Source organism: Manis pentadactyla, chromosome 7 (genome assembly GCF_030020395.1).
Source record: "Manis pentadactyla isolate mManPen7 chromosome 7, mManPen7.hap1, whole genome shotgun sequence".
In the NCBI taxonomy this organism is placed as follows: Eukaryota; Metazoa; Chordata; class Mammalia; order Pholidota; family Manidae; genus Manis; species Manis pentadactyla.
The window spans coordinates 120,653,389-120,670,725 of record NC_080025.1 but is presented as its reverse complement, the minus strand read 5'-3'; the positions used below and the strand labels follow the sequence as shown (position 1 = coordinate 120,670,725).

Below are 17,337 nucleotides of genomic sequence, written 5' to 3'. Positions count from 1 at the left end.
ATTCCACAAGGAAGGCATGTATGTGAATTTGTTTTCCTAGCAGGGGTAAGGTGTTTTGAACTATTTTCTGGAAAAGGATATTTAGGAGAGGGAGAGAAAGATTTCAAGCCTATTCACTTCACACAAAGGAGCTCTCTTGAGGGACTGAGTGTGACAGTTGTCATCATTACCCAGCTGGGCTGACTGAACCAGATAAGTAGCTGGCTGGCAATAAATCCTACTTCCCACTCAAGACAGTCATAGATGATTTCTTGTAGAACCCAGAGGAGCCTGTTTCTCCTGGTAGTTTTCTTTCAGTCCCTGGGAAACTCAGCAAAAAGTCCGCTTGCAGAGATACGCCTTGGACTCAGCCTCTGGCAGTCCATCAGAGGACTAGACTTCTGAGGGCCCTGTTGTAAGAATTTCTGCTGCAGATCACAGAGACTTACATCCTGGAAACTGATACCAGAAGCACCCCAGCTGGTCTTAACTCCTGGGAGAGAACAGAAGACCAAAGGTGACTTTAAATAACTGGGTCCTCATCCATTCTATTTTAAATAGCACCTGGATGCTACCAGGGTGGAACAGAGCTTGGACTGTGACCACTGGCTCTTAGGCGGGGGTGGAGAATGGCATTCTAGATGTCCTGGTGTCCTTTGGTGGCCTGAAAAGCCTGTAGGAATGACAGATGTGGAGCAAAAGAGGAAACCACTTGTGACAGAACTAGGAGAAAGAGCAGGACTTGGAAAAGGATTCTGTCTTGCATTTTACATGCCTACAACTACAAAAGTGAAAAAAATTTTTTGTCTACCTGTCCTGGAAATTAAGGTTGAAAAGGCCTCATAAAGTGTTACTAGAATTTATCTCTAGTGGTCTTTGTGTGGATTATGCAACCTTTTCAAAATGACAGGAATAAGTAACACAATTCTTGACCAACAGTAGTGGTCATTGTTGCCCAAGGGCACAAGTAAGCTAAATACACAAAACTGAAACAGTGTTGATTCTCCCTTTTCAAAGAAAGTTTTCCTGGATTTTGTAAAATAAAACAGGTCCATGAATGAATTATTGATTTTAATAAGGTATCAAGAAAGCTACATGAAAAATCGGTCATTAGCATTTTTTATAGTAGTATTTGTGGAGTGATCACTGGGGTGTCTATAATGGAAAAAACAAACCCTCTCTTTTTCTCTTTTCTACTAAAATTGAACAATCTCAAATTTGAAGGGAGAAAACGTAGAGGGAAAAGTCATTTAGAAAGACCTGACTCCATAGTCTCTTACTCTAACTGTTCGTCTGCATAATTACATTTAATTGTTGTGATGTAATAAATACCCTTCTCGTAGCAAAATACCCCAGTCAAAAATCAGCAACTGCAAAAACTGCTTTTGTATTCAAGGTTGTTGATATTTTTAACCATTGGCTAATGTCCTCATTATGGGTGGGCAGCACATTAAAATAGAATTTTAGTCTGGCCAAGCACCTAATAGAGTTTGGTTATTTACTCATGTTTCAGTCTTCATATGATGGTGGATCACATTTGAACTTAACTCTACTTTTTTCACTTTCCTGACTGATTTCTACTTATTTCTACTTAAGTTTTAAACCCTTTGATTTGACTTCTAAAACCCTTTATTCAGGGTTTGTCTACAGCAGTCACTTCTGATTAAATTCACTCTATTTCCTCGTAGTCACTTTTCCTAAGAGCTTAGAATGTTCTCCTCTTTTCACTCACCTGAACTCACCTACCCATCCTTTAGGTCACCCCCTGCAGGAAGCCTTCCACAATTAACCATATTAATGTCTTTCTCTGTTCCTGCATCATCAAAGGTACCTACCAGAGATCGATCACTTAATTCACTTTTGTTCTCTGATAGTTTTATGTGCTCTAATTATTAAGTTACCAATTAGATTACAAACATCTTGAAATCAAAGAGTAGGAGCCATTCTTTGCCATTCCCCATGGCCTACAAGGTTGAATGTGTAGGAGGCATTCAATAATGCTTGAGTGGTTGCTGTTTTAACAGACAAGGAATCTCTCATAACAGTGGAATCAATGAAGCATTAAGTTGAGAGCTGTCAGCATTGACATAATCTACTGCTTTGCCACTTTTCAATTGGAAATTCGCCACGACTTGTACTTGTACACTGCATTAGTGTGTGCCCCAAGATTTGCACAAGTTCCAAGGGGACCACTGGACAGCTGTGTCAGGAGTCTTCACAGCTTCAGTTTCTGCTAGTGTTAAAATCAGCAAATAAACTGATACTCTTAAATCTTTCTGACAAGTCTGTAGCTATGCCGTGGGCCCCTTCCAGGTAAGTTTGTGGAGCTAGGCTAATAACTCAAACTCTTCCGGGAGTTTCCCCCAGAGAGTGCTTTTATTTGAGTGGGCAAGTGCTCAGAGTCCAGGAGATTTACGAGGGCTCAGAGACATAAACACAAATTGCATAGTAGGTGTGAGGTGTGTTCCAACTGCAGCCCTCTCACCTCCTGTTAATGATTATGGAGGGAGGCATCAATACAAAAACAGCCGACTTGAGGGCTCTCAAGTTCGAAATCTGATGAAGTCTTCTGGTGCCAGACCAACTTTTGGGGTTGTCACATGACTTAGCAAAGCAGCTTCCAAAATGGGCTGAAAACCACAATATTGATACACAGGGCCACATGCCAGAACAGAGCCTGAGTCCAGCCGACTGGGTAAAAGATTCCAGTTGCTACTTGAGCCCCAGCATATTGTCTGGAATCCCCAGGGCACGCTCATGAAGGCAGCACAAGACAGATGCAGTGGAGCCACTTTTAATGCTGTTTTGGGTAGAGAACTAGTATTTGCCTTATAGGTTAACTGAGTTATATAGCAGGCTTTGGCTGGAAGGAGTTGCCCTTCAGGAACTGATTTGACCCTCAGCATATCTTAGCCTTATAGTAATTGTTGGCAGTCCAGGGTGGGGTTTGATGCTGGAATCTTACCCTTCGTACTCCACCCCCTTCCCTGCCCCAGGGATTCGGATGAATAAAACATGCACAGAGAAAACTGAACCAGTTTGGGCAAAATATCAGCTTTAGTAAGTGTAAGGCTTCCTAGCAGAGCTAGATTATGCTAAGTGAATTTTCCTATCCCTACTTCCTCCTGAATCCAGACAGCAAGGCTGACAAAACAAGTTTGGCCCAATTTGTCCACCCGGTCTCAGCCTGAGACAAGAAGCTACATTAGGCAACAGCAAGTGGAGAAGACAGCGTGCATTACTTGATGACCTCCAGGACTATGGCAAGGGAAGGAGGCCCTCTCTGGTTTGTGAAGCACCCACGGGTGATGGAGACTAATTGACGGGCCACTCATTCTCCACAGGGGTGAAGCAGCCAGTGAGGTGGGTGGGGAAAAGGGTTCGGATTTCCTCACCATAGAAGAAACGAGAATACAGAAATGTTGAAGGAAGTTTTCAGTTCCTGGGACCGAGAGAGCCAGTTAATCAGTCCTGTCACCTACAGTAAAGGGTAGTGTTGCAAGGCCTCAAAACAGACGGGAAGGCAGATTAAGAATCTGCATGGGAGAAGCTATAGGCAGGTTAACTATGACATGAATGCTCTGGACTCTATTCTCCAGAAAGACAAGTTATGCCGAGAAAATGAGCATCCGTGTAGGGTGTAGGGAGTGGTTAGTATCAGGTACTGCCTCTCCCACCCTGGGAAATCTGCTAAGACAGCAGTGTCTTCTTATCAGGCACTCTCAGTTTTACAAATCAAGCCTAAGCAGCAGAGGGATGATTTCACCAAATATCAGTGTCCCTAAACAATGTCCTCCTCCAATTTTTAAACCTTAGAACACATTTATGGCTTACTTTTCTCCTTGTGGTTTCCTTTGGTAACCTTAAAATTAATTTTTGATCCCTCACACAGTGTCATCTCAGGCAAGTGGCCCAGAAGCACGTTGGGTGGCCTAGAGGAGTCAATACAAGTTTGGGAAGGTGGATGAGGGCAAATCACAAAACTGATAATAAACAGGTGGCTTAAAATCAGTAGGCTAAATTTCTGAAACATAATATTTATGTATAATCTAGATGTTCATAAAAATGTTCATGAAATATTTGGATTCATTTAATAAGCATAATTATTTGTTGGTAAATTGTATAAGTTTGGAGTAGAGAAAATGGTATTGCTGCTTGGGATTGCTTGTAAAGAAATATGTGTATTTTTTTCAGGATAATTTAAGTCATTTGACAGCACATATGATGCAGGGTTATTTTTGCTGATTGCTTGTTTTAAGGTGTGTCTTGACTTGGAATTCAGAAACAAAAGAAAGGAGTTGAAATTCATAAATATATTTCAAAGCTGGAGAAAACAGAAGAACCACTTAGAAAGCTTAAGCTCATGCATCATTGTTTATCTTTCTGGCTTAGTTTTATGCAGTAGCCCTCAGGGAGTCTTGGATCTTTCTGTGGCTCCTTTCCTAATATTTAAACTGCACCCTTCAGTAATCCAATCAAAGGAGTACAACAGTGAATCAATGGAACTTTGCAAAACAACTTATGGAAGATGATCCTCCCACTAAAATTCTCCCAATACCATAGGTTTCAAAACATCATCCATATGAAGAAATTAAGCACTTGTAATGAAAAAGAGCAGTTTCCTACTTGACATTTACCTCTCATCAGGAGCAGTAACTTCAGCTCTTTCAGCTGAATTATTTTCATATTCTGTGCCAATTTGCTAAATATTAAACTTACACTGTTACTTCTTCATTTGGAGAATTTTAGGCCATTATCTGTGGAAGTTGAGGATTTGCTCTGTTCATCCCCCTCTCACATGTATTTTCAGTTCCTGGTATGGATATCTCAAAACTGTGGTTAAAGCAGCAGTCAGTTTTTGTATCATTATGACACATAGTGTTATTTGTACTAAGCTGTAGAATATACTATGGTTATTGTCCTTTTCCTCATTTGCTTTCCCCCCACTTGTCTGGTTTCTATGCGCTTGTCACAGATTCAATCCCAATCCTCGCCAGTTTCTAAATCTCCTCTGAATCAGAAGTTTTGTCAGATCATCTTTTTGACCAGTGTCCCCTGATCTGTTCTGGTCTGGAATGTTTCTTCCAAGTCGCTTTATTCTGTTTGCCTTGTCTCTACCTGTCACTTGAGAAGCTTGCCTCACATGTCTGCTAATCCTTAGTTGTTGCTCAAGATTATGAGTGGAGTACCTAAAAGCAAATTAGAAGCTCTGTGTATGTGGGTAGGAATGACTGACTCTGAGTTTTATTTTAGGCTGATCTCGATGTGTCATTTTATCGGTGAATCCTCAGTATCAGTCTATTTTTGTTTTGTTTCTTAGGCTCATCAGATTCCCCAGAGCAGAGTATTCCAGTCTCCTGTTTTGATGATATTGGCTAATGTTCTTCCATCTAGTAGAGGAGAAGGCTCAAAAGGTCTTAGCATTCATTGTCTAAATGTGGTTTTTGTTTTTGTGTTAGCAGTTTTGTACTGAAACTCTTAACATAGTCCTCACTGAAATAGCTTGATAACTTAAAAGGGTAATTTTCTACACTGGGATCACTTGAATCAGAAAAAAGGACAACTTTTATTACTGGGAAAGGTGAGAAATACAATTAGCAAGTGAGTTACAGTGGTCAGGTTTATTCCTAAAACAAGGAAAGGCTCAGAATTCTGAACACGAAGCTAAGAAAAGGCCTCATCGTTTCCAAAAGGCGTTTTTGAAAGTACCGCCAATCAGATTTGTTAGTGTAAAACAACACACTGTCCATTTACCACTACAGTTATCCTCTCTGTAAGAGCATCTTTATGTTCTGTCAGCAGTATAGCTGCCTAACAGCTGTGAAACCAAACACACATCTGGAAAACTAAACATTTTACTTTTCAGCCAGAGATTATGACCTTTTGTTGCCTGTTTGTGGCCTATCCTCTTAAGATCTATTTGCTGAACTTGTGGTTTAATTCTAGACCATTCTGGTTGACTGATAATCAGCGCACCAAATGACATCTGTTACCATTTCCTAGGGTTCTGAAACTCCTCTTTTTTTCTTCCCTGAATTCTTTTTGCAGCCATTCCTTATTTTTCCTTATTCTTCTTATATTCTGTTGCCTCCTCCTTTTCCTTTTCTTCTTTCCTTCTTGTAACCTGATGGACAAAACTAAAAAACTGGTTTACCTTCTCAATTGATGTTCTAGCCTTTCCCAACTCAGAGAAAAGCTGTACCTGGAATCAGAACAGGTGGTTTAAGTGTTTGAATGCTATTTGCCCAAGAAAACTTCTGCCAGCAGCCATGTTTCAGTGCAGCATAGAAATAAACACTGCAAAGTGGAGCACACTGTTTAGGTAACAGTTATGTTTTTTATTGGCATGAAAGGATAAAAGCTTTTGTAGTTTACTCTTCAGCCACTGAACTATCTTCCCTCTCAGAGGCCAGAGACAATGGGCACGTCTAGTCAAATTTTTTAAATCCTTTAAAATTCCTTACCACATAAAATTTCACAGCAGCATAGTTTTACCCTGTTAATTTCTCAGGAACCATTCACATCTCAGAAGCTTGATGAACATATATTCTCATAAACATGATCTGTAATGTTTGGAGGCTGTAGGAGAGACCATTGTTATAGACATGAAGGGGTAACACCCTTTCTTTCTGAAAAATGCACCTGCATGGGACCATGAGAATGGGTAAGACCCTTAGGATATTCAGCCCACTAGAGCAGCCCTATGGATCCTGGCAATCCTTGAGAGAGTTGGCATTGTAGCCAGATTACACTTGCATTCAAATCTTCTAAGCAATAAAGGACAAGTATAAACTTTTTCTTTCCATCAACAGTCAAGCAGATGACTGTCTCCACTTTTACAATGTTTGCATCCTTGCCCACCCTCTAAGTGGCCTGCTTTGAGATGCAGGTGGGGGGGCTCCTGCTGGAAAGTACAGTGCAATGAAGCACGATTTTCTGTTGCTTTGGGCAGTGGTGGAAACTAGCAAGTGGAGAGCTAGAGGGAGCAAGAGATGTGTTTATTAGGTCTCCTGACTAAGCTGAGTTGCAAAAACCCACGACTGTGGGTAATGGGAGCAGCCCCATTAGGTCCACTCTGAAGTCTTTACCTCTCCAGGTGAATAATCTGAATTCCTGTAGCAATTCCTCAGTGGTACTATATTCCAAGTCCATTATTCAACCGTAAGTGATTGTAAAGTTTAGCCTTTAGAGGTGAACTGGCACAGGATGGTACTCAGTCATAGGCCCACTGGCAACCAGTGCCCCTCTGCTCAGGCTCCCCTTTCTACCAGAGGAATCTTCTTCGCCACAGGGCTCCCTCCAAAATTTCCCCCCATCCCCTTATTTACTGACTTCCTTGAATTTTGCGAGCTTTTGGGAGAAAAATAACGTTATTAAGTTCACTCGTACTGCAAATGTCTAATGGCCCCACCCTTCCAAGGATATTAGCATCTTAAGAGAACCTGGAGGTTAATGTTAAGTGATTTCACTAATCGAAAGGATTTCAAACTGAAGAACCTAGTAAAATAAAGAATTGTGGACATACTGGGGAGCCATCTGGTAACAAAGCAAGTACGCTTTCCTTCCAGAAACAACTTTGTGCAAAAGTCAGAGTACCTTTCTCATGGTCTGCAGTGTTTTTACAATTCTCAGATTCATATTTAAAAGGTGTATATAACACCACTTGCAAGATTAAGCTGCTGAAGAATTTATCTGCTATCTTGTTTTAGGAAAAAAATATGCAGGGAACCCTTCTAGTTAACCCACTGTTGCAAAAAAAATTATGGAATCAGTGAGTAAAAAAGATGCAAGAACCTACTTGAAACTCACCAGAAACAGATGTTCCCTACCTATGCTTTTCAGGGAAAATGTGATCCTTCTACAAATAGCATTTTCAATTCTATAATTAAATTCAGTTGCATTGTTAATGTGCTGTTGACATTAACTTGTATCTCATACACACAAGACTGGGAATACACATATGTTAACTTGAAACAGCTGTTTGCAAAATTACCACAATATGGCCAATACTTCTTTTAACCATGTTGTCCATCCATTTAAACATGATTTGCATCTGTAAGCACTTATTATATATAAAATTAAAGGAAGATTTATGACATAAAAATGAGTTCTGATGTTGCACTAATATTGCATTTTTCAATAATACAGTAGAAAAAAAAAGTTAATAGAATATTTCTGCTGATCAGAAGTCATGCCCTGTTGGCATGCATGGCCCAAGGGCATTGTGTGGACATCTTCTGACATACTCTGGGATCCGGTTAGCAGACAGTTCTAGATGGGGCCATTACTGCAGCATCTCTTTTGTCTGATCTGTTCTTGGGAATGGCAGAATCTTTGGGATAAGTTATGTGATGCTCCCTGCTTCAACCAACAGCCCCATTTCTAGATTGCTGGTACCTGAAGTTGCACTAAACTAAACTAAAAATGTCTTACTATGTCCTCTCTTAAAACTTCAGTACACTTATGAGGGCTTGATGTCTAAGTCCTGATGATTCATTAAACCTAGGCATGACTTTATCACACCCTTTCCGGCCGACAGAGGCAGGGCAGAGGAAGCATAAACAACTGTTGGGATAAGCAGTGAGTCCGACAAAAGGGAGACCTGCAGCGCCGTAGGCCTGTGTGGGCGGCAGCCTGAGGGCCCTGCACCTGGTGTCAGTAGGTCCCTGAGCGCCAGACAGCCTCCCCCAGTCCAGGCAGGCAGCTTCCAAAAATGGCTCGAACTTTCTCCAGCTACCTCTTTCTGCCCCACCCCAGTCCTCAGGGCGCAGTGGGAATAAGCAAACAACTGGTATTTGCTGGAGAGGGTTTTAGGAAGTGATAATGCTATTTCTAACATAATGCTTTTGCCAAAGTCTCTTAGATAAGTTCTATTTGAGCATAGTCTCTGACTTCAGGAAATGCTAGAATTTGTGCATTTATATTTTATAAAAGTTCATTGAATGTTTTTTGCTAGGCCATTTATTTCTACACTTAGAATGCAGAGATTAAAATACTAGTGAAGACTAAGAAGCCAGCTACAAAAGACTACATATTATATGAAATGTTCAGGTTAAGTAAATCTATAGAAACAGCAAATGGATTAGCGGTTGCTTAAAGCCGGGGGCAAGGGCAGGGGGAGAGGGCAGAGGAGGGGAAGAGTAGAGAGTGACTACTGTGTTTCTTTTTGGGGTGACAAAAATGTTCTGAAGTTAGAGTATGGTGATGGTTGAATTGTAGGCTCTAAATGAGTGAACCTTATGGTATGCAAATTGTATCTCAATAAAATAGTTAAGAACCAATAATAAATAAACACAATCAAACAAACAAAAACATCCCTTCCTCATGGAGTTGACATTCCAGGTGGTACAAATTATGAAACAGACAAAGAATGATAAAGGCAGGCATAGAGGTAAGTAGAGTGCTCTGGTACCACGAAGGAAGGACACTGTGACCTGTATTGGGGGAATGGAGCCCAATTCCTGGAGGAGAGAGCATCTAAGCTGAGAAGTCGTAGGCAGAGAAAAGAGCTTGGGAGAAGAGCATTTGGTGCGTGCCTGCCCCCTTTAGATACTGGATGGTAGAAAGATGAGTAAGAGTCAGCCCAGGGGCTAAGGCTAGTGGGGTCGGATGTAAATAGGTGATGATGGATGACTACTATATCTGCGCAGTACCATGACAGGGATGGACACACGGACTGCGGAACTAACAATAGGGGGAACAAATCCAGTCGAGGAGGTAGAGGCTGAAAACAAATTTGACTTGGGGGGAAGGCTGTTGTGTTTTAGCCGAATGAGCCGTAGAGCTATGATCCCGCCCAGGGCCGTCCGCCCAGTGGGGGGTGGGGGGCCCGGAGGGGTGGGGGGGCCCTCTGCCGCAGCCCCTAGGACTGAAGCGGCTGCTGCGGCGGCCTTCTGGCTCCTCAGCCAGGCCAGCGGGGCGGCCCTGTGGGAGCAGAGCCGCTCAGGAAGGCGGCGGGGTGGAGAGGAGGGCAGAGGGGCGGGGCGCAGGGCAGGAATCCCTCCGAAGGGGGGACTCCTATCAGACAGCAGGACGCGTGGCTGCCCGGGCTGCTTTCTCCTCCCACGTTCTCCTTGTCCTTTTAACAGTGGCAGCCGTCACGCTGTGGTCAAGCCTTTCCCAGCATCTTCTCCTTCTGATGACTTCTGGCCGTTTGGTGGCTTGTCACCTCCCAGGAGAAGCATCTGCCAGACACCTCCCCTCGGGTATCCTCCCCGCGCCGCTTGGCAGAGAGAGGCCCGCAACCACATTCTCCACATGTCCAGGCGAGCACCTGGCTAAGGCATCCAGAGAGAGAGAACCTGTTCTTCTATAGGTTCACACACTGCTCTAAGTGAAAAAGAAGAGGAATGTTTTAAAGAAACGAATACGAGGATATATGGTTACCTGGAATTTCTCTATAATCTATTTCGTTTTGCATGTGTGTGTTGTGTATGCACAAACACGTACCCTTACACACACCTGTGTGCATGCATATTTACTCAGTATGCGTTTGTTTAAAATAAACCCCAATTCCTGTTTCTGAGTCCCTTATCGGACATGCTGTGCCCACACACAGACAAGGAAAGGCTTGGTTTGGGGCTCCCGCAGTCTGCAGAGGCAGCAGGGAAGTCAGTGCTTTGTGGTAAGGGGAAGATAGGTATTTTCACTGTGTTTGATAACAGTTCATTGAAGAGGATGCCCAGGGAGGCTTCTGTAGGAAGAGAAATCGACTTCCAGAAATTCAGTACTTCAAAGACTTATGACCCCAGGACACGGAAAAATACCATTCAGGCCGATTGCCCACTTGAGACTGCCCATTCTTCTGTGAAATAGGAACCTGAGATGCAATGTCTGTATCAGCCTCACTTCAGAATCCATAAATAATTCATGGAAGATATCAATTTATTTATACAGTAGGTGGCCAAGAGAGAGCTCCGAATGTTTACCAATAATATGGCCGTGGAACTCTGTCCTATTGAAATGATTCCTATTCTTGGCAGGAGTAACTTGTGCTCAGGGTTGTATCCACACCCTTTAAAAACATGCCATTGATTTTGCATAACTAATATGAACATTGAAATGGGGCCTCTTTAGAGACAAGTATGAACAGAGTCCAGGTTTTCCCCAGGGGATGTGCGCATGTGGTAGAAACTGATGAACTCAAAACTGTGCCATTTGATGACTAAACCATTTAAGGCTGAAAAGGCATTGTTTCAGTTTCCTCCGGTATTACTCTGAATTCAGACTAAATTTTTTCTTGTAAGTAGAAGTAGCTGCAAATCATTTCATGCCCTGCCAGTGACATAGGCACTGATTTTTAACAAAAGGCTCATAAACTCTTTTTATGATACTGTAAAACTGGAAAGCTCATGCCCGTTAAAACAGAAGCTTCATGTTACACATAATTAAGGCAAGGAGGAAAACGTAAAAACCTAAGTTTTTGCATGCATCTTGTATTACATATTAAATGCGCAAAGAAAAGACCTCACGAGTCCCATTTCAAAGGCAAAAGTACAGACAAGTAGGAAACGTCATGTGGTGGGTGAATGATTCTATGGGTGAAAAAATTAAGTGAGCAATAATCGCTATTTCAAGGACTCTAGAGGGTACACTGTATTGATGGGTAGAGGTGGTTTCCTGTTCTCCCTGATGGGAAAGAAGAAGGTGTCATTAAGGGCACATTCATCTGCTCTTTGGTTAATCTAGGTTCTAATATTTGGTCCAATAAAGTTTGAGAATTATTATTTCTTTTTCCTTAGGAATGAGAACCTCCAAAGTGACTTGTATCTTAAGAAGATGTTTGAAGAGATGTCCAAGATCTGTCAAAGGCAGAAGGAGAAGGTGCTCAATTTTTTAATCTGTGTTAGGATCCAGGAGGCTCTCCTGGGTGAAGGTCTGTGCTGCAGCCCCTCCTCACCCTGTTCTGACTGCTGTAGGCCTCTCACAGATTAACTAAGACACGTTTGCTCATTTTGTACTACTCTCTCGCCTCCATGTATTAACTGCAAAAGGACATCAGGAATTCTGAATTCCCAGATCTTCACCTGTGAAGAATGTAAGATCTATTCCAGACCAAACAACCTCTAACATCAAGGTGGAGATTAGCAGACATACGATTGATTTTTATTTTATAACACATGCCTATTTCATTGTAATGTTCTTTACATTTTCCCAACATTCATAATTTTTTTAATGCATACCAATTATAGACCAAATAAAAATTAAATTATGGAGTGTAAAGAAAATTTAAAAGTTGACCTTGATGTTGTACACTGACATTTCAATCTGCAGATTTTGAACAGATGTTTTTATAGAAAAAAAAATAGAAATACAATTGAACAAAATATCTAAACAAATCATATATCATCACCGTCAAATCATTTAGCCTGTCACTAAAGGCTGCATCAAATTGATGTATTTTACCAGCCAAGCATAAAATAAGAAGAGTCATTACATAGTTGAGAATCAACTGCATACATTTTATACTTGTGAGATTATGTTACTTCTGAATTTTGATGTGTGAATAGCCAATTATAATTACTTTGCTTTTAAAAAATATCTGAACATTGTAACGAATTTTATAGGAATCATTTTTTCATGTAATAAAAATAATAATATAATACTGTATATAAATTTCTTAAGAAAATACCTTGGCTATATATATTAAATGTGTCCTTACAACAGCCAGTCAGCATAAATCAAATTCAAAACCTAACATGACAACGCAGTAGGGATATAAAACCCTCTTATAATGTTTTCTCTAAGAGTGTTTATTTTAATTTTGTTCTTACTATTTGTTGGGTTTAATTCATTATCTTCATTTACATTGTGCATAGACTTACGAATTGTAAATATTCTTGATAGGTTTGAAGAATTAGTATTTTGATTGTATTAAAGCATAATGATCTGACATTTAATATAGCCATTAAACAAATTCTTTATATTTCAACGAACATAAAGAAAACAAATGGAGAATCATTTTAGGAGGCTTGCATGGTCTATATTAGGAAAAAAAAAGAGTTCTCTGGCCCCCTACACCCAGTGACTGAATCATAAAAGAAATATGTACGTTGATAATAGCAGTTACTGCAGCAATAAAAACATGATAAAAGATTCTTCGACAGTATGAAACCTTGGAAGCTGTGCCAAATATAAAATCCAGTCTGTAGGCACTGGCACTCTCCTGCCATCTTTGGGGTTTCTGACAACTTCTGGCTCATCCCCTTAAGTCTAAGTTATCTATAAAAATGCCTTAGTTTCCAAGAGCAACCAGAATGATTTGAACTTTAAATACACTTTCAAAAGAAAGCTACAGTAGCATTTGCAGAGAATCTGCTGTAGTATCACTTTGTACGTGGATATATGTTTTTGAAGTTTATCAGCCCATGTGAGCTGACTCAAAACTATGTTCGTTTTAAACATGATAATCTTGGCCACTGATTTCAGTGGCATTTTTTGATTTGTTTCTTTTTATAAGATGAAAATTCACAGAAAGAAACTTTAGATGCTGATGATTCTTCCCATATTTTCTCAACTTATGGAGTTCATAAGATAATATTTAATAAGCTCCTAACCCTAATAATCTCTCCAGGCTCTTAAACCTTCTTACTATGGTAGGCCTCCACTGCCCTCCCCCGACTCATGCCAAAGCATCAGAACTTGGAAATAATTCTTACTGGGTTACATAACTTTTGACTACTTTCTGTATTTCTTCTTGGAACTCTTCAGAAACAGAACTGAAAGAAGAAATGAGATGCACAACAGCATTGTGTCTTTGCCATAAACATCACCAGAACTACGTCCATTTCAAAAAAGAGTGATTTCTTCCCATGCTTTCTAAGTGGGAAACATTGTTTCATTGAGATGACTGCTAGGCTCAGGGGCAACTAATGTAAGCAAGATTAAATGACCTAAACAGAAACCTACCTAGAAGGCAATGGTGAGCCCTCCTTTTTCATTCTGTTCCCACAGGATCCTATCCATCCACTCGGATGGCTGGCAAACAGCACACTGTGTCTTTCAACACACACACGCACAATGTCAGCAGTGATGCGTGGAAATGCTCATACAGTTATTCTTAACTTTTAATATTATAAATGTTTTCTTTAGGTTGGATCCTGATTAATTTTTACCCAAAATAATACATTTCCTTTAACTTTTACATCTAAAAATGTTGAAAATGCCTACTCCTATTTTTCCCACTCCAATTATGAACTTGTTAAGCACATAAAAATACACCGTCACACACATAAACACACACCTATTTTCTCAAGGCAAAACAAAATGTGCTTTTTTTTTTTCAGTTAAGGAGTTACTAAAGTGATTCCCAGTATTTTAGTGCCTTATCTTAAAAAAAAAAATGCTTGTCACTGCAATGTGTCCAAAGTTGTGAGCATAGAGCAGCAGAGAGTTCATCTGATCAAAATTTAGAGACTATCAGGGTTGGAAAAAACTATATACTTATCTTGTTGAGCCACACTCCAACAGTGGGATCTGCATGATAATATCCTGGCCAAGTAGTCACTATTGTAAGCATGCACATCTCCGGGAAAAAGGAAAATAAGAGATACTCTCAACACAAACTATTACTAGAAGACATTTATTTATTAATAGTATTATTACAATTGTTTCTAAAATCATTATTATTTCAATGATGAAGAGGTTAATTGCCAGATTAACCTCAGTCAGACAGTTATTACAGTTGGCTTGTGAGTAAATTCCAAAAAACTTCCACCAACTATAATCCTGTTATAGTATAAGTAAATACATTAAAACTTGATGGAGAAGCTGCATGAATTGGCAACATTTTATATCATTAAAAGACAATCTTTGAAAGCCTGAAACTGATGTTTGCATAGAGCTGCAGATATTAGAAAAATCTTTCACATCAAAAGCTTATTTTATCACATTCTTTTTGAAAATCTATCTCACAGATCCAGATATGTATTGTTTATATCAAGTGATATTTGTACTTAAATATAATTTTAGACAGTTAAATATAAATTCATGTTTACTTTCATATAAAAATATATATAAAAATAGACTTTTAAGGAGTTGGATATTCATACTAAGGAACTGATCAATAGAAATGTTTTGTTTTTTGTATGGTAATGAAATTGAGGTATTTGTACATTTGGTATTTTCAGCCATGTATTGAATTAACCCTCTCAGCATTATTTTTATGAAAAGAAGGATAAGCCTTTAAAAACCCGGTAACTGTGTGATGTTATCTCACAACAAAACCTTTGTAAAATATATTTACTATTTTGAAATTGAAATATAGAAGAGAAAGTTCTCAATGCTAGAATTTGATATGTTTTATATGTATGCCACAGTTTTAATAAAAAATAGTTTTATGCCTGTTTTAAATTTGGATTAGATACAGTTGCCCAGGAACCGTTACTAGTAACATAGTTGTATTTGTGGACATGTATAATGCTCTATGGAAATAAATACCTATGCACTTGAGACAATGCCTAATCCTTTGCAAAACATTTATATAAAATGTAATCGTAATCTTAAATTGCATAGGACTCTAATGGCAAAGAAAAGCTTTCTTAAGTAATATCATCAATGAAACATAATAAAGTAATACATGAGGAACTCTATTTTGTTTGTCACTTTAAAATTATGTATTTGATCAACTTAGACTGCAGTCACCCATCCAAATTCACAGGCAGGATAGGAGGGAATGTTTATGAAAAGTACAGAGTGCAAAGTTAAATATATTGGTGTTTTAAATGTAAAATATTACACTTCCTATCTCTCTTGTAGGATCTCTTCGAATTCCCTTGTGGAGCATTCATGTTCTTTTCCTTTCAATTATAAAATTTAAAAATAATAGGAAGAAATGTTTTTCCTAAGCACTAGATTCACAAAGTCTAAGCCATCATAAACACCACATTTTCTCCTGGTAAAGGACACAAGCTCAATTCCTACTTGCACATGGAATGTAATTGCTTTTTTCCCTTTTTAGTATTAATGTACCGATAGAGAAGGTAACACGATACTCAAGAGCAGTATCCTTTTTCCATGTCATTCAAGTGTCTGTATTTCTCTTCATTAACACAATGGTCAATAGCCCACAGTGGTTCTAGTTTATGATTACCCTTCAAGTAATGTTTTTCTACCTCTCTCTTACCCTTTGAAACCAACTGATTTTCAGGTGTACACTTGACTTCATAAAGCTGTAGAAAAAGGTGTTATTGTCACTTTTTTTTAGCTATGTGGGCCCTGGGGTACACATGTGTGCCGGAGTGTGGGAGTGGGGTTGTAGGTCCAAAAGACATGTGAGGTACAGGATTTGGTTCTTAGATGTCATCCGGGTGGTGCCTTGTCTCCACTCCCAAACTCAGTCCTCCTGCAGCGAGTCTACACAGTCCTTGTACCTGCACATAGTCTGCTGAGAAGGATTTCAGAGTAAACCTGATTAACTGGACCTCTGACGTGATATGGTGACTGAGCATTTGTCACAGAGCTTTGTTGCTGTTGTAGATTGCTTTGCTTGCTGAAATATTTTCCCACAATATGATTTCTTGATTGTTTCATTTTAATAAAATGATATTCTTTGGATGACTTTGATTTCACTACCTGCAAATAGAGAGCAAAAAAACTGAGGCCAGCTAAGGACATTTGAGCCTGGCATAGAGTAAGTACAACGAGCTCGCAGAACTGAACAGCAGTTTATCACACAAATGCTGCCCAGAGGTCATAAATATGACTTACATGACCAAGGGCCTGAGATCTTCCAAGGAGAACCAAGATGGAAATTAGAATTTCTGCTATTTTTCTTACCTCAGGGCAGCTGGCTCCAATGCCACTAAGGGATGGTCTCAGATGGTTTTTCTATCACACTGCTGCGTGTGTGTGTGTGTGTGTGTGTGTGTGTGTGTGTGTGTGTGTGTGTATTTAGGTCAGATGCTAACATACAGAGAAGATATACTATGTGCCTTTGCTGGGTCCCTGATTCAAACGTGGTCCTCTAAACCTGTCATGGCACCTTCTTATAGAATGGAAACTTAAACTGTTTTCAGATAAAAGAAAAAATACTTTTCTATTTCTGTAACCTGACACAGTTCCAGTTAGTGGAGTTGGTGGTCTCATTTCTCTGGGCACTTAGAAGTTATGGAATCTGAAGGATCAATCACCCTATATCCTCTAAGCTAATAACTTTATATGTGTTGATACATACGTATATTTTTATCTTAAAAATCTTTTAATAGGTAGCTTTGTAAAGCATTTATACAGTGCAAAAGGGTATATAATAAAATATGTCCTTCCCATCTCTGCCTCTCAAATCCAGTCACTCAATTTCCTCCCCAGAGGCAATGTATATTGTTTCTTTGTGATTCCATTCACAGATATTTCATGAATATC

The 17,337-nt window shown here is 39.6% G+C and overlaps 1 protein-coding gene and 1 long non-coding RNA gene across 7 annotated transcripts in view; one reads left to right on the top strand and one right to left on the bottom strand.

Moving 5' to 3' along the window:
* The first annotated feature begins 252 nt into the window (after positions 1-252).
* Positions 253-15,357, top strand: LOC130684308 (uncharacterized). The gene is made up of 2 exons (XR_008998542.1): positions 253-496; positions 11,721-15,357. It is a non-coding gene; the product is annotated as an uncharacterized LOC130684308 (long non-coding RNA).
* The window catches only part of CPED1 (cadherin like and PC-esterase domain containing 1), a 265,711-nt gene continuing 262,918 nt past the window's right edge, over positions 14,545-17,337 (bottom strand). For all 6 annotated transcript variants that reach the window (XM_057504706.1, XM_057504704.1, XM_057504708.1 and 3 more), the window contains one exon: positions 14,545-16,551. In XM_057504706.1, coding sequence (XP_057360689.1) covers positions 16,333-16,551 — 219 coding nt within the window. In that variant the 3' untranslated portion in view covers positions 14,545-16,332. The remainder of the gene's footprint in view (positions 16,552-17,337) is intronic.